The sequence below is a fragment of the Dysidea avara genome, chromosome 8, assembly GCF_963678975.1.
Source record: "Dysidea avara chromosome 8, odDysAvar1.4, whole genome shotgun sequence".
NCBI classification, from domain to species: Eukaryota; Metazoa; Porifera; class Demospongiae; order Dictyoceratida; family Dysideidae; genus Dysidea; species Dysidea avara.
Window position 1 is genome coordinate 28,694,239 of NC_089279.1, and position 23,645 is coordinate 28,717,883.

Genomic DNA, 23,645 nt, shown 5'->3' on the forward strand with positions numbered 1-23,645 from the left:
TCTAAAGAACGCATACAGTATACCAGCTTGTGTACTTTCAAATCAATTACACTGTGGATAAATGAAGTCATTTATTATAAAAATGCAAGATGGAAATCCATGACAAATAAGGCAGTAGACAGCAGGACGAGGCAATAAATCAATATGTACAAAAGTCAGAAGACATCAAGAAAATAATCCACAGGTGCTTACATAAACCATCATAATTATATGGTGATGGCTCTATTGCATGTATTTTGTGGAACTGTCAGATACTTTGATGAAATGTCAGATACTTTGATGAAATGAAATGAACAGAAAGACTAGCCCCTCCCCCCTCCCTCTTCCCCGAACAGAAATGAAAACAGAGTGCCATCAGGCGTAGTAAATAGGTACGGCAGTGCAAAAACCTTCTGCTTGATATTATACGCATACCATGCAGGTTAGCTATACTCAGATGGTACGATTTTCCGTACCATACGCGTATGGTTGTACCGTACGCGTATACGCATATGGTATGTACCATACGCGTATGGTACAAAATACGCATATGGTATAGAACATAGACACTAGGCCTTCACCGAACGAAAATATTAGACACAATTCTATATTTAGCCTACACTACTCACGTGTTAGTGCATTTTTCGAATCTAAAGACAGATGACCCCGCTCAAAGTGACTTCGTAAGAGTCGCAACTCAGAAGTGACAAGTGATATGCAATGATGCTACAAACCTACGAGGTGATAAAGTGTTAATTGAACCAACTTTATTTACCCGAGTTAATTACACTGGATCTTCTTACAGCGTAGTGGCATGCCAGTTAAATTTTTTTCACTTCAGTGTCAGCCAGTCAGATGATCCGTCACAAGCTTACAAATTCTGCTAACAGGAAAGGTATAGAGTTGGGATTTCGTGCCAATACCGGTATGGCGTTTGAATTTCGCCGGCTGAAGTGAGTGAGCTCGTCATACTATGCCATGCAGTGTGCTAGGACTGCAGCACAGACTGTGGGTGACGTAAGTAACTGACACATTGTATTTGTACTAAAATATTCACAATATAGTTCTACTGGATAGTGGGCGAATTTGTTGGAGTACAGTTGTGGCACGTGCGATGATGCTCGACGAAAATATTTCCATTGATAAGTGATAACTGGTAGCAATCAGTAATGAAGTAGTTATGTAGCTAGTTAAATAAGCTGTAATAATACAACACCGTATGTTGGCTAGTCCGTCATTGGGTCATTAGCCTTTTGTGCAATTACGAACAATGTCGAGTGTTTGTAGGGGATGGCCCCCACCACCGTCTGGCTAGCTACGCCCCTCATTTGGAGTGGCCTTATGGGTGCTAACGGTTGCTTTTTTACATTTTTTGTATTTAGTATATTTATTATTAAAATCCATGTAGCTATTTTGCATAGGGGAAGAAATAATGGCTGCCGACAAGAGTTTTCAATCAACTGGTTTGTCTAAGCTATGAATACCAAAATGACGTGCAGTTGATTTTAAGCTATTTTATTACATAATTCATAAGATGTAATAGTAAAACTTGATGTTACGCAAAATTTTGTTTAGACTGCTTCGGTTTACAATTCCCAATAGAATGTTTTGATATGAGCTCGGATACGAGTTACCTTCAGGTTTCGCGTCAATTCTTTTAGTTTCTTGCGGCATGAGCAATCACTAAAAATACAGAGACTTTCTTGTTTGCGCTTCAGGCTGCGCCAAAGGCTACTTTTTTCCCGATCCCCGTATATTCTCCGCAAAACGGCTTCCACGTCGGTTTTCATGCAAAACCACTTATATATATATGACTTATATATTACTTTTCATTCAGGCCAGGGCAATGAAATACGTCGCTCGGTTAAGTTGGTTCACAGCACTTTTTGTGATGATTTCGAGTAGTCCGCTGATGTCAAGGACTCAACCCCACTCCACGTGCTTTACTGAGTCGTGTGGTAAGCAATTATTGTTTAATATACTTTAAGAGTTTAACCGAAGTCTGACTGATCAAATTACAGTGAGCCGGTATTGCATGCTCGGCTATTGCTGAGGCTATAATACTGCTCACTGCAATAGCTGTAGTACACGATGTATATGTTAGCTAGCTATACTCCGCATGAAGCGGTTATGACTCGTCTGCCAGGGTGTCTACTGACTTATATATTACTTTTCATAATAGCTATATCAGTTTAACTAATTATATTAATCGACTGGGAAGTGGATAATGACATGAAAGGTTAGTGGTGTATCATATAACCATGCAACTTATAAGTGCAATAACACTATGTACTAAGGGGAGGCCCAGAGAAGTCATGCTATTGGCTGTAACTACATAGCCTGTATGACTGTGAATGAGCTTATATGGCTCCTCCAGCTAGGTGCGAGTCATTATTATTAGTATATAGTAGTACTTTACGGTGACCAGCACTGAAGGTCTGACAGTAACATGTGCTGCAGCCTTTGGATTACCTAACCTAACAGGATCTGGAGCTTTAAATGATTACTTTACCTACCTAACAATAAGGTGAAACAGAAAAGGGCCAAAGAGGAAAAAATCCCTCCTACTTTTTTTTATTATTATTAATCAAGACACACGGTAGTGTGTCGTGCGGCCCAAGAAGCCGGCGTGCCACCCGTGAGTATATTAACAGGAAGAAAGAAAACGCAATTTTCACATCTATGTAGCTCTGTGATCCCTTATCCGATTGGAACAAAATTTGCTAGAGAGGTGCCGGCCAGCAAGGGAAGTCTACACACCAAATTGTAAGAAAATCGTTCCAGCCATTTCCGAGATACGAGCGAACAAAATTTCGTTTTAATTTCTTCGTTTTTTTCTTCTACTTCTACTTCTTCATTTCGCACACTTCGCAAAATCCGCCATAAAACACGAATTCGTGCTCGGATCGGGCTGCAATTTGGTACACTTAAAGGGCTCATTAAGGCGGATCTCTGTACCAACTTTGGTAGGAATTCGATGAATATTCACGGAGTTATGACCGATTATTTGCGTAAATAAGGTCGAAGGTCTGTCACGCCTACAGGGTAAACTCCTTTGAGGAATCAGTTGAAAAATTGCTGTATAGATGGAGCAACTATCGTAGGAGTGCCTTTTTGTGGTTTGAAAGGAATCGGGATAAAGACCACGGAGATATGACACAAAACCCTACCTGTGTCAAAATTACGCGATCGATTTTTATAAATAAAAAAAACTATTAGTTTTCGTGTCTATCAGGCAAACCGCTTAGAGCAATGAGCTGAAAATCAGTATGTAGCTGGAATAATCATCATAAAAAGTCCTTGCAGTAGTACAGAAGAATCGGATTACAAACCACTGAGTTATGATTCGAAAGGCAACTACGTGTAGCAAATGCGAGATCGAGATACTCTAATAGAACAGTCACCCTAATAAAGCATTCAGCTGCATTTATAATTTACTCAATCATATTACATTACAAGTTATTCTGTAGGGAATTCAGCTACAAACAAGTCACCCTGTAGTCAGATCAGCCAGAAGAAGGTACCTAAGGCCCCTATTTGGTGATTATTAGTTTCTCATCCACCGCCCGCATCCTTCTTAAGCTACCGCATGGTAAGCCATTATTTACTCTGCGCATGCTCAGAAGAACACGTGATACCAAACTGTTATATTTTTTGTTGATGAACGCTACAATGCGCTATATATCACCAGTAGAACTGTTGTTTTCCTTAGCAAATTGCTGCAGTGCCAGTTGCAATCGTGCTCTATCGACTTCATCAAAGCAGGCTTTCAGTTGACTGTCGAAAAACAGTTGACGATCACGAAAAGTAGTGAAGGAAATGTTTGTAGTAAGAAAAAAAGACAATTTGGACAAGGTCTGTACATCAGTGTGTTAATATTATAAAATAATGGTATAATGGTAATACCCTCCCGCCCGCATCATAATAATTAGAAAGGCTGGATGAGAAACTAATAATCACCGAATAGGGGCCTAATAGAGAGTTCAGCTACAAAGAAACCATCATGTAGAGATTTCAGCTCAAACAAATTGCCCTGTAGAGAGATCAACTAGAAGAAGTTACCTTGTAGAAAGTTCAGCTACAAAGAAACCACCATGTAGAGAGTTAAGCTGCAAACAAATCACCCAGTAGAAAGTTCAGCTATGAACAGATCACCCTGTTGAGAGTTCATTTAGAAACAAGTCATCCTGTAGAGAGATCACCTAGAAGTATCACCTTGTAGAAAGTTCAGCTACAAACAAATCACCTGTAGAGAGTTCAGCTACAAACAAATTATCCTGTAGAGAGATCAGCTAGAAGAAGTCACCTTGTAGAGAGTTCAGCTGCAAACAAACCCCCTGTAGAGAGTTCAGCTAGAAACAAGTCACCCTGTAGAGAGATCAGCTAGAAACAAGTCACCCTGTAGAAAGTTCAGCTAGAAAAAGTCACATCGTAGAGAGTTCAGCTACAAAGAAACCACCATGTAGAGAGTTCAGCTGCAAACAAATCACCCTGTAGAGAACTCAGCTACAAACAAATCGCCCTGTAGAAAGATCAACTAGAAGAAGTTACCTTGTAGGGAGTTCAGCTACGAACAGATCACCCTGTAGAGAGTTCAGCTATAAAGAAACCACCATGTAGAGAGTTCAGCTGCAAAAAATTAATTACTCTGTAGAGAGTTCAACTAGAAGAAGTCACCTTGTAGAGAGTTCAGTTGCAAATAAATCACCCTGTAGAGAATTCAGCTACAAACAAATCACCCTGTAGAAAGATCAGCTAGAAAAAGTTACCTTGTAGAGAGTTCAGCTACAAAGAAACCACTATGTAGAGAGTTCAGCTGCAAACAAATCACCTGTAGAGAGTTCAGCTAGAAACAAGTTACCCTGTAGAGAGATCAGCTAGAAACAAGTCACCCTGTAGAGAGTTCAGCTAGAAGAAGTCACATTGTAGAGAGTTCAGCTACAAAGAAACTACCATGTAGAGAGTTCAGCTGCAAACAAACACCCTGTGGAGAACTCAGCTACAAACAAATCGCCCTGTAGATATATCAGCTAGAAGAAGTTACCTTGTAGGGAGTTCAGCTACAAACAAATCACCCTGTAGAGAGTTCAGCTACAAAGAAATCATCATGTAGAGAGTTCAGCTGCAAACAAATCATCCTGTAGAGAGTTTAGCTATGAAAAGATCACCCTGTAGAGAGTTTAGCTAGAAGAAGTCACATTGTAGAGAGTTCAGTTACAATGAAACTCCCATGTAGAGAGTTCAGCTGCAAACAAATCACCCTGTAGAGAACTCAGCTACAAACAAATATGCCCTGTAAAAAGATCAGCTAGAAGAAGTTACCTTGTAGAGAGTTCAGCTACAACGAAACCACCATGTAGAGAGTTCAGCTACAAACAAGTCACCTGTAGAGAGTTCAGCTAGAAACTAGTCACCCTGTAGAGAGATCAGCTAGAAACAAGTCACCTTGTAGAGAGTTCAGCTAGAAGAAGTCACATTGTAGAGAGTTCAGCTACAAAGAAACTACCATATAGAGAGTTCAGCTGCAAACAAATCACCCTGTAGAAAGTTCAGCTATGAACAGATCACCCTGTAGAGAGATCAGCTAGAAACAAGTCACCCTGTAGAGAGTTCAGCTAGAAGAAATTACCTTTTAGAGAGTTCGGCTACAAAGAAACCACCATGTAGAGAGTTCAGCTGCAAACAAATAACCCAATAGAAAGTTCAGCTATGAACAGATCACCCTGTTGAGAGTTCAGTTAGAAACAAGTCATCCTGTAGAGAGATCACCTAGAAGTATCACCTTGTAGAGAGTTCAGCTACAAACAAATCACTTGTAGAGAGTTCAGCTACAAACAAATCACCCTGTAGAGAGATCAGCTAGAAGAAGTCACCTTGTAGAGAGTTCAGCTATAAAGAAACCACCATGTAGAGAATTCAGCTACAAACAAATCACCCTGTAGAAAGATCAGCTAGAAGAAGTTACCTTGTAGGGATTTCAGCTACAAACAAATCACCCTGTAGAGAGTTCAGCTACAAAGAAATCATCATGTAGAGAGTTCAGCTGCAAACAAATCATCTTGTAGAGAGTTCAGCTATGAAAAGATCACACTGTAGAGAGTTCAGCTAGAAGAAGTCACCTTTTAGAGAGTTCAGCTACAAAGCAACCACCATGTAGAGAGTTCAACTGCAAACACATCACCCTGTAGAGAATTCAGCTACAACAAATCACCCTGTAGAGAGACCAGCTAGAAACAAGTCACCCTGTAGACAGATCAGCTAGAAGAAGTTACCTTGTAGAGAGTTCAGCTGCAAACAAATCACCCTGTAGAGAATTCAACTACAAACAGATAACCCTGCAGAGAGTTCAGCTAGAGTTAAATCACCCTGTAGAGAGAATCCTGTAAAGAGTTCATCTACGTACAAGCAGATCAACCTGTAGAGAGTTCAGCTACATTTTAAGTCACCCATTAGAGAGATCAGCTGCAAATTATCCTGTGGGGATTAATTGACATGTAATAAATATATGCTCTCTTTTTATATTATGAACTCTTGATATATGCATTATATATATAATTTGTACATTTACTGATAAAATCAGAATGAGTTAAAGAATTTATAAAATCTGCTTCATCTTTTTCTTTTTCCTGTGGTAAAGAAAAGTATATAGGTTAAAAAGCCCCAAAGCTGGCCATAGGCCGGCTTTGGGGTATACAAATACAAAAAGAAGTGAAATCTAATCAAAAACAGCCAAGCTGTAAAAAAAGGAGTGCGGCCCTTGAAAAGGCTATGGTGAAAAAAGATGTGAAATCCAAGGTGGCAGCCAAGAAATGGCTGTGATGGTAGGTTAATGGTAAAAATTTTAATATCGACAATCCAGGTGAATTTTGTGCCAATTGACCAAGCGGCACCAAATTCACCTGAATTGTCGTTATTAAAATTTTTACCATTAACCTACCATCACAGCCATTTCTTGGCCGCCACCTTGGATTTCACATCTTTTTTCACCATAGCCTTTTCAAGGGCCGCACTCCTTTTTTTACAGCTTGGCTGTTTTTGATTAGATACTTTACAACGTAAGTGCTGAAGGTCTGTAGGACACCTGGTCCTACAGCCTGCTCAAAGATTTTAGCTACATAAGGTGTGTTTGAAAAGTCACAGAAAGCCGGCAGAAGAAATCCATGACTGGACCTAGGCAGCCTCGAACCTGCAGCCATCCGATTTACGCTCGAACGCTTACAGGAGTCTACCAGGTCATCAGGATGTTTTCTCCTTGTTATTTTCATATAATTATATCCATAGGAATTCTAGAGAGTAACTCATTATCTCTAAGTACCCCAAGTAGAACCAAATGGACGCTACTTTATTTATTTATTAATGCTTTACAGCACAAGTGCTGAAGGTCTGTAGGACACCTGGTCCTACAGCCTGCTCGAAGACTTTACCTACCCTAGGATTCGAACTGCAGGCCACCCAATGTTCTATAGTCAAGCGCCACATTCAGTCTCCTCCAGGAGGGATGGATTTTCTTCCTCGCAATAGGTAACAGCCTGAGTTGTTGAAATTTTGTTAAAAATCAGGCAATTAGTGTTCATGGACACTTTTAGCGAACAACTAAACAATATTCACTTGAAAATGTGGCCACCGTGATGGAGCCATAAGCTCATTCACATGCCATCTCCAGCCAACAGTTCCCAAAGAATTTAGCTAGCTAATATATATGTAGTTATTGCTATATGTGGCCCTTCCCTTGAGTAATTAGTGCATAATGTTGCAGCACTATACACTGCTGGATATATCACACATCAGTTAGTTGTATGGGCATGTCGCTATAGCTATGTCAGTGCAAGAAGTCTGTACAACAAATACATTGCTAAATGGAGTTCTTCAATTCCCCTTCAAGAATGCATGGTGTAATACCATACAACAAAAATTTTTAAAAGCTGGAGAACTTGGACAAATCCTGCTTTCATTAAATGTATGAACATGTGCTTCACCCAACAGTCAATACTAGACCACATGCATGTACATAACTAGTTTGAATGTGCGGTATGTGCCTGTCTAGCTACTAGGATGATAAAAATTAATATGAGATTCATCAACACAAAATTTCCTATTAGAAACCACATCAACTCTGCCTCAGTTTACTTGTCCATGACAGTTTCCTGCTTGTGATCACTTTGACTACTCTGCCTCATTCTGAGTGATTACTATTACATGATTCCTTTATGTTCTTTATCCATTGAACCTAGCAGTCTATGTCTTACCAATACTAACCATAGCTAACTATAACACTCAAAAACAGCCAGAATGTAAATAAGGTGGCTGAAAAATTGCAAATCAAAGATGGCAGCCAAGAAATGGCTGCATGAGTGGTTTTTACCCTTTTACATGGCTACAAAGGGGTACAGGTTTGACATTTCTTCTTATCTACAGGCAAAGTGATGATTATTGAGGACAAAAGTAAAATTGTACTGTATTGAATTTTATGTGGCTAGTTTTGTATTCTATCTATATGTATATCTAATCCAAAACAGCCAAGTTGTAAAAAAAGAGTGCAGCCCTCAAAAAGGCTATGGTTAAAAAAGATGTGAAATCCAAGGTGGCGGCCAAGAAATGGCTGTGATGGTAGGTTAATGGTAAAAAGTTTAATAACGACAATTCAGATGAATTTCACCTCAATTGTCGTTATTAAAATTTTTACCATTAACCTACCATCACAGCCATTCTTGGCCGCCACCTTGGATTTCACATCTTTTTTCACCATAGCCTTTTTGAGGGCTGCACTCTTTTTTTACAGCTTGGCTGTTTTGGATTAGATTTCACTTCTTTTTGTATTTGTATACCCCAAAGCTGGCCTAAGGCCGGCTTTGGGGATTTTTAAACCTATATTTTTTCTTTACCACAGGAAGAAGAAAAGATGAAGCAGATGTACTTTAAATAATTCTGATTTTATCAGTAAAATTAATGTACAAATTATACAATACATATAATATTTATTGCAGAACTCTCCATGGTGGTTTCTTTGTAACTGAACACTCTACAAGGTGACATCTTCTAGCTGCTCTCTCTACAGGGTGAATTGTTTTTAGTTGAACGATCTACAAGGTAACTTCTTTGTTGATCTCTCTACAGGGTGATTTGTTTGTAGTTGAACTATCTACAAGGTAACTTCTTCTAGCTGATCTTTCTACAGGGTGATTTGTTTGTAGCTGAATTCTGTACAGGTGATTTGTTTGCAGCTGAGCTCTTTACAGAATGGTTTCATTGTAGCTGAACTCTCTACAAGGCAACTTCTTCTAACTGATCTTTCTACAGGGCAATTTGTTTGTGGCTGAAGTTTCTACAGGGTGATTACTTTGCAGCTGAACTCTCTACATGGTGGTTTCTTTGTAGCTGAACTCTCTACAAGGTAACTTCTTCTAGCTGATCTCTCTACAGGGTGATTTGTTTGCAGCTGAATTCTCTACATGGTGGATTCTTTGTAACTGAACTCTCTACAAAGTAACATCTTCTAGCTGATCTTTCTACAGGGTGATTTGTCTGTAGCTGAATTCTGTATAGGTAATTTGTTTGCAGCTGAGATCTTTACAGAATGGCTTCTTTGTAGCTGAACTCTCTACAAGGTAACTTCTTCTAGCTGATCTCTCTACAGGGAGATTTGTTTGTAGCTGAACTCTCTACATGATGGTTTCTTTGTAGCTGAACTCTCTACAAGGTAACTTCTTCTTGCTGATCTCTCTACAGGGTGATTTGTTTGTAGTTGAACTATCTACAAGATAACTTCTTCTAGCTGATCTCTTTACAGGGTGATTTGTTTGTAGCTGAATTCGGTATATAGGTGATTTGTTTGCAGCTGAACTATCTACAAGGTAACATCTTCTAGCTGCTCTCTCTACAGGGTGAATTGTTTGTAGCTGAACTCTCTATAGGGTTGTCTGTTTGTAATTGAACTCTTTACAGGATGGTTTCCTTGTAGCTGCTCTCTCTATGGGGTGACTTGTTTCTAGCTGATCTCTCTACAGGGTGAACTTGTTTCTGGCTGAACTATCTACAGATGATTTGTTTGCAGCTGAACTCTCTACAAGGTGATTTCTTCTAGCTGATCTCTCTACAGGGTGATCTGTTCGTAGCTGAACTTTGTACAGGGTGATTTGTTTGCAGCTGAACTATTTATATGATGGTTTCTTTGTAGCTGAGCTCTGTACAAGGTAACTTCTTCTAGCTAATCTCTCTATAGGGTGACTTGTTTGTAGCTGAAATATCTGAGGGGTGATTTGTTTGAAGTTGAACTCTCTACAAGGTGATCCTTCCAGCTCATCTCTCTACAGGATGACTTTTTCTAGCTGAACTCTATACAGGGTGATCTGTTCATAGCTGCACTCTCTACAGGGGGATATGTTTGCAGCTGAACTCTCTACATGGTGGTTCCTTTGTGACTAAACTCTCTATAAGGTGATGTCTTGTAGCTGATCTCTCTAATGGATGACTAATTGTTTCTAGTTGATCTCTCTATAGAGTTATAACTTTCTCTATAGAGTTATAACATGTCTGTATAGCTGAACTCTTTACAGAGTGGTGTGTTTGATTGGTTGCTGAACTCTCCAGTTACACGGTGACTTGTTTGTACTATAGAGTGACTTGTTTGTAGCTGAAGTCTCTACAGAGTGACTTACTTGTAGCTGAACATCAGTAGTTGCATAAAGTAACTTGTTTGTGGCTAATCTAGATGAACTCTCTACTGGGTAGCTATTTTGTAGCTGAACCCTTTATGCAGTGACTTGTTTGTAGCTGAATTCTCTACAGAGTGACTTGTTGTCTCTACAAGGTGACTTGTTTATAGCTGAATTCTCTTCAGTGTGACTTATAATGTTCTGAATCTCTACAGCAATATATTTGTAGCTGAGCTCTCTACAGGGTGACTTGCTTGTAGCTGAATTGTCAACTGTTTGTAGCTGAACTTCTTACAGAATAACTTGCAATGGAGTAAGTTATATACGTACGTAGCTGAATGCTCTATTAGGGTGACTGTTCTATTAGAGTATCTCCATCTCGCATATGCTATATACACGTAGTTGACTTTGGAATCATAACTCAGTGGTTTGTAATCCGAATCTTCTGTACTACTGCAAGGAATTTCTATGATGATTATTCCAGCTACACACCGATTTTCAGCTCATTGCTCTAAGCGGTTTGCCTGGTAGGCGTGAAAACTGATAGTTTTTTAATTCATAAAAATCGATCGCGTAATTGTGACACAGGGTGGGTTTTGTGTCATATCTCGATGGCCTTTAACTGGATTCCTTTCAAACCACAAAAAGGCATTCCTGCGATGGTTACTCCATCTACATAGCAATTTTCAGCTTATTCCTTCCTGTGGATTACCCTGTGGGCGTAACAGACCTTCGACCTTATTTTACGCAAATAATTGGTCATAACTCCGTGAATGTGCATCGGATTCCTACCAAACGTGGTACTAGGATTCGCCTTAATGAGCCCTTTAAGTGTACCAAATTTCAGCCTGATTGGAGCACGAATTCGCGTTTTATGGCGGATTTTGCAAAGTGTGCGAAAAGAAGTAGAAGAAAAAGAAAAAAAACGAAGAAAAAAACCCAAACTTTGGCTGCTCGTATCTCGGAAATGGCTTTAGCGATTTTCTTTAAATTTGGAATGTGGACTCCCCTACCTAGCCGGCACGTCTGTAGCAACCTTGGTTTCAATCGGATAAGGAATCACGGAGGTACAAAGGTGTGAAAATTGCGTTTACTTTCTTCCTGTAAATATACTCACGGTGTGGCGCGCCGGCTTCTTGGGCCGCACGACACACAACCGTGTGTCTTGATATAAAGCTGAAAAGCCGTCTGTCTGTCTGCATTCCATTTGAGTTTACGCATTCTTCTCGCCAGTTGCTGCACGTGTCGAAGCGGTTTTGGCACCAAACAAAGCGCTCATCATCTAGGAATAACCATGGATGTCTAGTCATGTGGCTTGGATGATTTCTTCAAAAATTTGTGTCTTATCAGAACATTCTGCCTTTCATCCCCATACCATACAGCTTTGGTTTCAGAGCAATCCAACACACTTATTGCACCCCCTTAGTGCAATAGCAGTTAATGATATGGTATAAATTATTATCTAGCATGTCTACTAAAAGTCTACAAGTGTAAAGTGGTAAGTAGTTTATTTATGCAATATGACAATTGATACAATAAATCCAAGTTGCCTATTACACTACACACTTGATATTATATCAAAATATCAACTTCCAGGACAACCCACTCAAGATAAAGGCCAAACTTTTAGATTATCTGTGGAATCATTTCACTGCCAATTTCACCTCCAACAACACCTGCTCTTTTTCATTTCTATGTCCATGCTCAAAGTGTTCAAAGATCCCTCACCAACCTAACTTCAACTCCCTTTAACTGTTAATTTTCCTCCCTTTTAAGTAATCTTAGACTAGTGAGTAAACTTTGTAGCTAATCACTCTACAATTTAGCTTCAGGCCACTGACACAGGATGTCAGTGGACCATCAGTGTGCTGCCATATGCCCCAATTCTCTATCATACCAACATCTGCAACTTGTATGTATGTAGGTATATATACACTGTAAAGTTAATTATTATTATTATTATTATTAAAAAACAAAACTAGTTTAGCTACTTCACAATACAGGTAATTTGTGAAAAGTCCACAAAATGAGAGGGTGTGCCTGTAACATAATTCGCTTACCTCTTGACATACTGGTGGCTTGTTTATTACAAACAACAGCCTCTTGTGCTCACACACACATTCCTGTTATTGTGTACAAGGCTAGGTTTACCAATTTGTCAAGGTAAAAGCTGACAAATTGCTACTAATTGACAAATAAAGTCACTAGAAATAATCTTGTGCTCGTAACTACACACAGTATCTATGGTGACTAACTAGCGCAAGCGAAATACAGATGTTTTTTCAAGCTCATTACGTTACAATGGGAATTTGTACAGAGACATCACGTGAGTTACTTCTGTTTCCAATCCCTTTGGTATACTGTATCTATGATTCAACCTATGCATGTCTTTTATGTATAAGCAACCACACTATAATATCATATATGATGTGTAGCATACTAGTTAGGGAAAGCTGAGTGCTTTTCAGGTATGAGGTAGTGGGTTCAATTCTTCTATTGAGCTATTTTTCTGTTTCATTTTAGTAACCTTTTGATGACAACTTTTTTTTCTATTTATATTCGGTCAATCATAAAGTTCTCTAACATTCTGAACCTTTTTAAATTTGGTGTTACTTTTTACTGTAACTTTTTCATGTCTAACTGTTAGTGCTAGCTGTATAATTTCCACCTATTTCAAAACACCAATATGGCTTGCAAGTAAAGGGCAAGTACCAGTATCATAGTGAGACATTCTGTTGCAACTTATCAACTTTAATGATTAAATGTGACAAAACAACTGTATGGTACCCATGAGATCCACTAAAGCAGTGGCCTATACAGTCATGGATGCTAAAAAATATTACACTGCTGCATCACTGAATTTCATGTTGAATGCATCAGATGTCACTGGGTGATTGAATCAAGCTATCTTCAGCATGATATCATCAAAAACAGTAAGGCTGAATCTACTGTATCTTTTTTTTTTTCAGTGTAATCTGCTTTTTCAATGCTACCCTTTTCTCTCACTACATGCATGCAAGGCCATAATTAAATGCTTCGGCCAAAACACCAACAGTAACATCATTTGTTTCTATAATTAAGTGCCTTTGTAAGTAGCATCAGTCAGCTGTAAGGTAGGAAAGGGAGCAAGGGTGTGGTATTGTTTTAGTATGTTAGCATTGCAATGCTGATACATAATTTTTTCTTACAGAAATAGTGTTACTAAAGGATGATTAAATTTTGTACGTATAAGGAATGCACAGGTGTCAGTCACAATTTATCACCTTACTTGAATGCGTAACATACTTAATTGAGAAACTCCTGCAATGTACAGCAGGTACCAGTGCTGTAGAGCAGGTTCTGATGCTAAATTATATTACTATGCTACGTTATATTTCTTTGCATTGTCAGTAAGCTAATACATGTATGGCCAGTATACTGCACTGTTTCAATGCCAGATACCAGTGCTATGGTCATTGCTTTTTGCTACCAGTAAGTTATGTATAGCCTATTACTATAGGAAAGCACCATGTGTTTGCATCTGTGTGTAGGTATACACATTACTACAGTTGCTTTAGCTTAGCTTAGTGACAAGTAATACTGCTGGAGTACCTGCATGCTCACATCATTTCAGTATATTACTTGCAGGCTCACGTACCTTAAAAGTGATGCACATTGTGGGTCATGGCTGTGCTGATGTTTAATGTTTATTTGAGTGTATAGAAATGGTCCTTCACGTAGGGTAGTTACCAGTGCTAGTACTCTATATAGAATGTTTTCGTAAACTTCTAATGCAACACTTATAGAATGTTCTAGAACAATCCAAAATTTTCATAATCTATAGTAAGTACTAGACAGATGCTAAAAGCATGCTGGGGCGAGCCTGAGTTGTCTAAAAACTGATGCGGCATCTTGAAGGAATTGTGGGTATAGCTGGAGTTCAACTGTATTTGCATGAATAGTGTTTAATCGTGTGTGTTTGTAGCTATAATACATACAGGAATGCTCAGGCTACTCCAGAGGCAGAGGAAGGTTCAAGTTGGGAGGCTCAATGGCTTGCCACTATATAGCTACATAACTGTGTGTGAAGCATAGTCAGCATGCTTTTGGTAGGGCTCGGCATGATAATGTTGAGTCATAGGTGCTGTAAGATTAATCTGGTGGCACCTTGATACACTCATGACTTCACGAAAGGGTCGCTTAAAGTTTGAGGTGGGGTACTTCAAGCAGTCAATCATTATGCCCCTGTTATCAATTTGAGAGATAAAGGCTGGGTGAAGGTAGTTAGCTACTTCTGCTGTAGCTAGTAATTTTTGTAAACTGGTATGCCATTTGCATAACATCAGTACGGTACAGCTGTATGTAGTATTGTACTTTAAACACCCATAAAACTACAAACGGGCAATTATATGCATGGTATGCATGACGTTTCAAGAAAAACTTTTAGCTCTACTATTTCAGGAATATATATAATCAATCATCAAGCATTTCATTTTATTACTAAGCATGTGTAGATAGTTATTTGCTTACTGTAATTTGTATTCAATTTTACCTACTTTGTTAATATACAATGAATGATTGTCTGTCAACTTTTAATAGGTACTTCAAATGACAAACTTAAAAATGCTCATTTGACCTTCTCTCCTGATCCACCACAAGTAAATGAATATATTAAATTTCACATCAGTGGAATTCTCAGTAAGATTTGTGTCTGTGGTGTATATAGATAGCTAATATTGTTGCCTAATTAACTCATATAGTTTAATCATAACATGTTATATTGTATAGTAAACATGTCACACTGTGGTATATAACTGATATACCCTGGTTAGTCACTATGTTTACCATGTCTGGTGTAAAATCCTTGCCCTCCTACATTAACTTACTATTATTATCCAGGATAGTCCACTGTATATATATATAGTTGATGTAATCTTGTGTCTGTCTTTATCTATATAAAGCTGAAAAGCTGTCTGTCTGCATTCTTTCCTCATGACACTGCTAATTCAGCAACCAAAGGACACATCAACAAGAGACTGTGGCAAAATTAAGCGCTCATCATCTAGCAACTCCAAGTTTGTTATAACAAATTGCTATGTGCTTTAATTTGTTCTGTCTAGCACCGTGAAGATGGGAGTGTCGAGCCAAAGCTCATTGAAACTTTTTTCATAAACTGCATGCATGACTGCAAGTAAGCACCTATACGCATGCTATTTAACTTGCTGTGAGACGGTGGCAATAATAATGTTATTAGTAACACAAACAACTTTTTTTAAATGACTATTGTACCTACGAGTCAATTCAATGTCCAGTCTAATAGTGCATTTACACTAGCAGTTGGGCATGGTACGGCACAGCATGGTACGCTTAATATTGCTAGTGTAAATGGGTATCGATCCGAGCCAAACCGTTACATACTTCAACCGTGCTGGCTTGGTACGGCACGGCACAGTAGACAAATTGAAACAAACCTTGCTATATCCTTGGCTACTGTACGTAAATATGATGGAGCTACTAGTGTAAACACACTATTACTTGTCACTCAGCCACGAGGTCACTGTCACGCGTCACTGCCTTTGCTCATGTGCCGTCCACCCTGCCCTACATCTTCCCACTCCTTACTGAGAGTAACCATTGGGCAGTCAATCCCGGAATCTTGCTGGCAGGCGGATCGGTCTCCCATGACAAGTTCACCGGCTAGCCTCTGCCCTCCTTAAATTAGCCTCTACTTTGTTGCTGCCTGTCGATCTACGAGTCTGTGCCTTCCAGACAACCCCTGGACTTACCACTGTGTCCAAGCCAAGGTGCAGCAGTCTCCAGGTTGGTACTACACTTAGATACTCTCTGAATGGAGACATCTAGCACCTCACTGCTGGGGTCATTAATCTGTTGTATAAATACATTAGTAGGTGTTACCTTCTTAACTCTGTATGGCCCTTTGTAAGGCTGGTCCAGCTTAAACCTTGGTTCTACCTTCAGCATAACAATATCACCTTCCTCAGTTCTTGTCTCCTTTGCTGTTTTGTCGTACTGGTACTTCTGTCCTTTCTAAGCTTGCCTTATTGCCTTCTGTGCCAACTGTCTGGCTTGCTTCATCTCCCTGAATGACTCCTTACTATAATCCATCTCTATAACAGGGGAACGAGGTGAGGGAAGATAAAAATCTAAACTAGAAGGTACTCTTGCATCCCGGCCATATACTAAGGCGAATGGTGTTTCTCCACTTGAGGCCTGTGGGGTAGTCCGATAAGCAAAAAGTACCAAACCTAAAAGCTCATCCCAATCTTTTCCATTCTTACTAACCACCTTAGATGATATCTGTTTCAGTGTCCTATTCATCCTTTCAACTTTCGTGGATGCCCCTCAGATGTTGGCAGTTGAGTCATAACTAAAATCATTGCTGTCTCCTGTACTGTATCAGGCAAAACTTCAGCAGCCCTATCATGTATAATATTCATGGGTACTCCATATTTCCAAATAAAATCAGCTAAACATGCTGCCACGGTCTTAGCAGATCTATCAGCCACCGCGTAAACTTCAGACCACTTGGTTGGGTAGTCCTGCAGCACCAAAGCGTAGCGGTTTCCACTTCTGCTGACATCCATTTGCTTGAAATCCATGCTGATGACTTCAAAAGGTCCTCCAACAGAAATGCTCAGGCTTGGTCTTTCTCCCCTGCCCTTGCACTGAGGCACAGGTAACACAACTGGTACATTTCTTACTTACATCCTGTCTCATCCCTGGCCAGAAATACAATCTGCTCAGCTTCCCCATCAACTTCTTCTCAGAGAAATGCCCAGCAAACACTGGGTCATGATTCTCATCTACAACTTGTTGATGTAAATGGGCTGGAACTACTAATCGCCATCTGTTTGGCACTTCTGCTGACTCATAGTATAGGATTCCCTCCACAACATAGTAGCCTCGTTGAGCTGCAGCTAACACCTTCTCTCTCCTCACAGCACACTCTGGCAGACTCTTGCATTCAAGGTACTTAACTAAATCAGCTAGATCATCATCTTCTTGTTGTTCCTTCTGGATTTTCACAAGGGCAGGATCCAAGGTGTCATCACTAGCTACTCTTCAGACCTCATCTGTAGCAACCCCCACTGGAGCTCTAGACAAGCTATCAGCCACTACATTTGTATACCCTGGCTTATATTCTAGCTTCATCAGTGGCAGGAATCGGGACAATCTTAAATACCACTTGGCAAAGAGTCCTTTCGTTTGGCTCTTCAATTGTGATATGAATGCACTAACTAGTGCTTGGTGATCTGTGTAAACAGTAACAGAGTGACCAAGTAAATACACTTCAAAATATTCTACACCAAACACTAGTGCCGCCACCTCTAGTTCAGTGGGGGCATACTTACTTTCTGCTGGATTAGTTTGCCTGCTTGCAAATGTGATTGGATGTCAACTGCCATCATCTCCTCGCTGTTCTAGCACTGCCCCAAAACCCCTGGAACTTATGCCTGTCCACAGGAAGAATTCCTGTGACAAGGTCTGGTGGCCGAAGTACAGGTGCTGTCACCAACAATATTTTCAACTTCTCAAATGCCTCCTCACATTCCGAGTCCCCCACAAACCTCACCATCTTGTCTGTGGCCTTATCTTTCCTAGTCAGTGCCATCAAGGGCCTAGCAATCGAAGCTAAGTCTTTTACATGCCTCCTGTAAAAGTTAACCGTTCCTAGGAAACTCTTCACTGCCCTGGTATCAGACGGACGATGGAACTCTGCAATGGCTTGTACCTTCTCACACAGGATAACATGTAGCCCAGATACTCTATCTCTCTTTGTCCAAAAGCACATTTGCCTGGCTTGATCCTTAATCCAGCCTCCTCCAAGTGCTTTAATACCAGCCCCACATGGACCAGATGTTCCTCAATGGACTTAGACACAATTAATATGTCATCTAAATAGACATAAACAAACTTCCATTGATCTCCCGCAAACAGCTGGTTCATCAACCACTGGAAGGTCACAGGTGCATTTGGAAGTCCAAATAGCATTCTTCTCTATTGGTAAAGTCCTTGGTGACAAGTGAAAGCTGTCTTACTCCTTGATGATTCCACCATTTTGACTTGATGGTATCCTTTCATGAGGTCGAGAGTAGAAAAAATTTCTCCCTTGTGATGTCCAATGGTATCAATCAGTTCATCTATTCTTGGAATAGGGTAGCTATCAGGGACGGTGATTTTGTTAGCCCACGATAATCAACACAAATTCTGAGATTGCCATCTTTCTTCCTGACTAGCACCAATCCAGAGGCATATGGACTGCTAGAAGGTTCGATGCATCCAGTGTCCAGTAGTTTTCAAGTTCTGTCTCAAGTTCTGCTCAAAGTGCATATGGAAGTCTGCGTGGGGCTGTCCGTACAGGCTTATCACTGACGAGTTCAATCTGGTGCTCAACTAGATCCGTCTCTCCTAACTCTGACTCTGACAAAGCAAAGACATGCTGTCATGCACATAGCAGCTTTATGAATGCTTGTTTGTCATCCTCTGAGCACCCATCACCAATTACCAGCTGTTCCTTGAGTTTGTTCTGCTGATCCAGCAACTCCTGTGTCTCAATCCTAGCTATCATTGGCTCTTCTGATTGTTCCCAGACTGGGTCATCACGTCCAACAATTGAGATCTCCTCAATTTCCCCCACTGCTTGGTCCCTAGGTACTACTATTGGTGAGGTACTCCAATTGTTGATAGGAATATAAACTTCCTCTGCTCCGGTCCATAACTCTTTTACAAAATCACAGCTGTGTGCTGCAAGATTACTCGTTGGGCCCAAGATGCCGACTATCTCTTTAGTATTCTGGGATGTGTGGTTGAGTTTGGCCTTTACTACTCGTGCCTCACGTGGGCCAAGACGCAATTCCTTGACAAGCGTAATCTGTAGCATGGAAGGTTGGGCTTGGGTATTCTCCTTAGGACTAGATTCTGTCTTTATGTCACCTTGGTCTGGCTCAACTATAGTACCATCAGCTTGAGCAATCTGGAACTTTAAAGCCTCTAGTGCATTGGTTCCCAGCAGCACTCTACAAGTTTGAAGCTCTCCCCTCTAGATAGGTTTGTCAGAATCCAAAATGTAACATGGGACCATTTGAGCACTTCCTGTAGCCTCTACTGATATCTGTAGACTCACAATCTCAGTGGCCCTCAAGGATTCACCTCTTGCCCCCGTGGCTGTTGAGTTATGAAGTGGTTCCACTTGTGGCACTCGTCTTGGGACCATTGCTACTTCACCTTGATATTTGGTAACATTTGGCGACTTACCAAAGATATCTGAGCTCCAAAATCTAAGAAGGCCCTGGTTCTAACTCCATCAACATTCACTATTACTGTGTAAATAGGACCTCTGACATCTGCTTCTGCTCTACAACCAGCATCGGATAGTGCAAGGGCCTGTGGGTCATAACTCGAACACAGTTCTTCTTCAGGAAAACTGATCATCCTTCCAGATGGTGGACCTGTCTCAACTCCAGGGCACGACAGAGTCACTGTCATTTCTGCCCTTGCAACAGATTTACTAACCACTTCACGTGACATGCTACTGCTTCCCTTCTGTACACTGCCATGACTGGCCTCCAGTAATCTCTGTTGGTCTCTTCTCCCATAATTAAGACCACTTGTAGTCCTTCTCTCTCATACCTCCACAACTGATTCTGCCTTGAGTAGCTTATGCAATAATTCTTGAACTGAGCCATCAATCAGTTCTTTTACTTCTAATTGCAATTTGACAGGTACCGTGTTCCACATTATCGATTCCAACACTTGATCAGTGAGCTTCCGGGGGGGCATCCGCTGGTAATCTCGCATGGCATTAACAAGACCTTGTACAGACCGAAACTGGCTATACTGAAATTCATGGCAACATTGGTAGGCAGTGCGTGGGTCCATGTGAACACCATACTGCCCCTTATAAATACTCACAATACTAGTACAACATGCCTTATCTGATGCCATCAGTGTTCTTTGCCATGTGCTTTTGGCCAGGCCAGTGATAAACCAAGAGAACCAGTAGGCTCGCTGCTGATCTGACCAGCCCATATCATTGGTGGTCTCTACAAAGTCCTCTAACCAGACATCGAAATCTTCTTCACCTGTCTTGCCACTAAATGTATCTACATGGCCACACAACTCCTTGAATCCCCAGGGGCGCAATTGTGCATCATCCCATTGTGAGGTTCTGGGGGTAGCTCTCTTACTTCCACTTTCTGAAGAAATCCGTTTGTCCCTCTTTCAATCCATGCAGTCAACTGCAGCCCACTTCCTTGTGCGATCTCCTGATGTTGAGGATTGCCCACTTTGTGGCACTACAGGTACATTATCATCTGATGAATCTGAACTTTCGTCCTCACTTAGGCTGGAATTGTGGTCATGTACTTCACCAGTTTGGCTGCTACCAGAATGTTGGGATATCTTCACCCTACTCATCGATTGAGCCCCACACTTAGTCTCTGTGACAGCGGCATTTATCACATGTTAAGTTCTGCCAATAGCCCTTCTCGCTCTCGCTGTGATTCTAAGCATAACTGTTCAAGCACCTCTTGCACTTTGTTGCGATCACGCGAGCTGGCCAGCTGCTGTTTGCTTAGTGATGCACATTCAGACCCTAATTTATTAATGCGTTTAATAAGTGACCCTCTCTTGCGACACTTGTAACAACAGTAGAGGATTGCCTTACTATGACATTGAGTGACGGCTTCATATAAGGCTTCATCCAGGCGATCGGGAACTCTTGTGCATATCATGTGTTCCCAAGTATCACACAAATCACATTTCATGGCCTGGTTCTCTTGTCCCACTGCTCTTCTGCATATTCCGCAGTTATCCTTCTCTATAACTTATGTGTTCCTTCCTCCAGGAGTCCACATCATCAGCTCTTCCACATGTATCTCAGTAGGACCTCCAAGTTGTGAGACGGCGGCAATAATAATATTATTAGTAACACAAACAACTTTTTTAAAACGACTATTGTACCTACGAGTCAGTTCAATGTCCAGTCTAACTTGTCACTCAGCCACGAGGTCACTGTCACTTGTCACTGCCTTTGCCCACATGCCATCCACCTGCCTTACATTTACATGCCCATGTATTTATAAACACATTTTAGTTGGCTACATCCCAGTATGTGCAGTTGGCTTAGTGGTCAAATGATGCACTTCAGTCATCAAGACACACGGTAGTGTGTTGTGCGGCCCAAGAAGCTGGCGCGCAACACCCGTGAGTACAGTATATTGACAGGAAGAAAGAAAACACAATTTTCGCACCTCCGTAGCTCTGTGCTGCCTTGATGAAACAAGACGATTTTTGCTGTGGACACTCCCTCTACCTTCAGCACTCCACATTCTAAATTTGAGCAAAATCGCTTCAAGTGTTCCCGAGATATGCGACTTTATAAATTGGCCTAGTTTCTTGGTTTTTTTCTTCCTCTTTTCGCACATTTACAAAAACTGCTATAAAACGCGAACGCAATATCCAATTGCCTTGAAATTTGGCACACTGAAGGGGGGTATAAAGACGCATCTCTATACCAACTGTGGCTAGAATACGATAAACAGGAAAAGAGTTATGAGTGATTATTCACGAAAAATAACACTAATATGTTGTCACGCCTACAGGGTAAACCGCGTATGGGAAGAAGTTGAAAATCGATGGGTGAATAGGTTAACTATTGAACCTCATACCTTTTGTGGTTTGAAAGAAATCAAGCTAAAAACCTGGAAGATACAACGAAAAAACCAACAGTGTGTAACAATTATGCAATCGAGATTTATAGCTAATAAAAAACTACTACTTGCCACGCCTACCAGATAAACCGCTTGGGGTAATGCTTTGAAAATCGCTGTATAGATGGAGTAATCATCTTAGAAAGGCTCTTCAATGGTGTAGAAGAATGAGACTTAAAGCCACGGAGTTATAACACGAAATCCAACTTGGTGCAGCAAGTGCGAGATCGAGATATTCTAATAGAGCAGTCATCCTAATAGAGCAGTCACCCTGAAAAGAATTCAAGAGATCAGCTAGAAACAAGTAACCTGTATAGAGATCAACTACAAACAAGTTACCCTGTAGAGAGATCAGCTACAAACAATTCACCCTGTAGAGAGATCAGCTAGAAGAAGTTACCTTGTAGGGAGTTCATGCAACTATGGAAAGAGATAGTTCAGCTAGAAGAAATCACCTTGTAGAATTGAGCTACAAAGAAACTACCATGTAGAGAGTTCAGCTACAAACAAATCGCCCTGTAGAGAGATCAATAGAAGAAATTACCTTGTAGAGAGTTCAGCTACAAAGAAACCATCATGTAGAGAGTTCAGTTGCAAACAAATCACCTGTAGAGAGTTCAGCTACAAACAAATCTCCCTGTAGAGAGATCAGCTAGAAGAAGTTTCCTTGTAGAGAGTTCAGCTACAAACAAATCACGCTGTAGAAAGATCAGCTAGAAGAAGTCACCTTGTAGAGAGTTCAGTTACAAAGAAACCACCATGTAGAGAGTTCAGCTACAAAGAAACCATCATGCATGTAGAAAGTTCAGCTACAAAGAAACCACCATGTAGATGGTTCAGCTACAAACTAGTGACCTTGTAGAGACATCAGTTACCTTGTAGAGAGTTCAGCTACAAAGAACCATCATGTAGAGAGTTCAGCTGCAAACAAATCACCTGTAGAGAGTTCAGCTACAAACAAATCACCCTGTAGAGAGATCAGCTAGAAGAAATTACCTTGTAGAGAGTTCAGCTGCAAAGAAATCACCCTGTAGAAAATTCAGCCACAAACACAAATTGCCCTGTAGAAGGATCAGTTAGAAGAAGTTACCTTGTAGAGAATTCAGCTACAAAGAAACCATTCTGTATAGAGCTCAGCTGCAAACAAATAACCTGCACAGAATTCAGCTACAAACAAATCACCCTGTAGAGAGACCAGCTAGAAGAAGTTACCTTGTAGATCGTTCAGCTACAAACAATTCACCCTGTAGAGAGAGCAGCTAGAAGAAGTCACCTTGTAGAGTGTTCAGTTACAAAGAAACCA

At 40.5% G+C, this 23,645-nt stretch overlaps 1 protein-coding gene across 1 annotated transcript in view; it reads left to right on the top strand.

Annotated features, from left to right (window-relative positions):
* The first annotated feature begins 1,798 nt into the window (after nt 1–1,798).
* Nucleotides 1,799–23,645, top strand: part of LOC136264322 (putative phosphatidylglycerol/phosphatidylinositol transfer protein DDB_G0282107) — a 42,352-nt gene continuing 20,505 nt past the window's right edge. The window contains exons 1-2 of the mRNA XM_066059039.1: nt 1,799–1,937; nt 15,210–15,308. Of these exons, the coding sequence (XP_065915111.1) occupies nt 1,826–1,937; nt 15,210–15,308 (211 nt within the window). The 5' untranslated portion in view covers nt 1,799–1,825. The remainder of the gene's footprint in view (nt 1,938–15,209; nt 15,309–23,645) is intronic.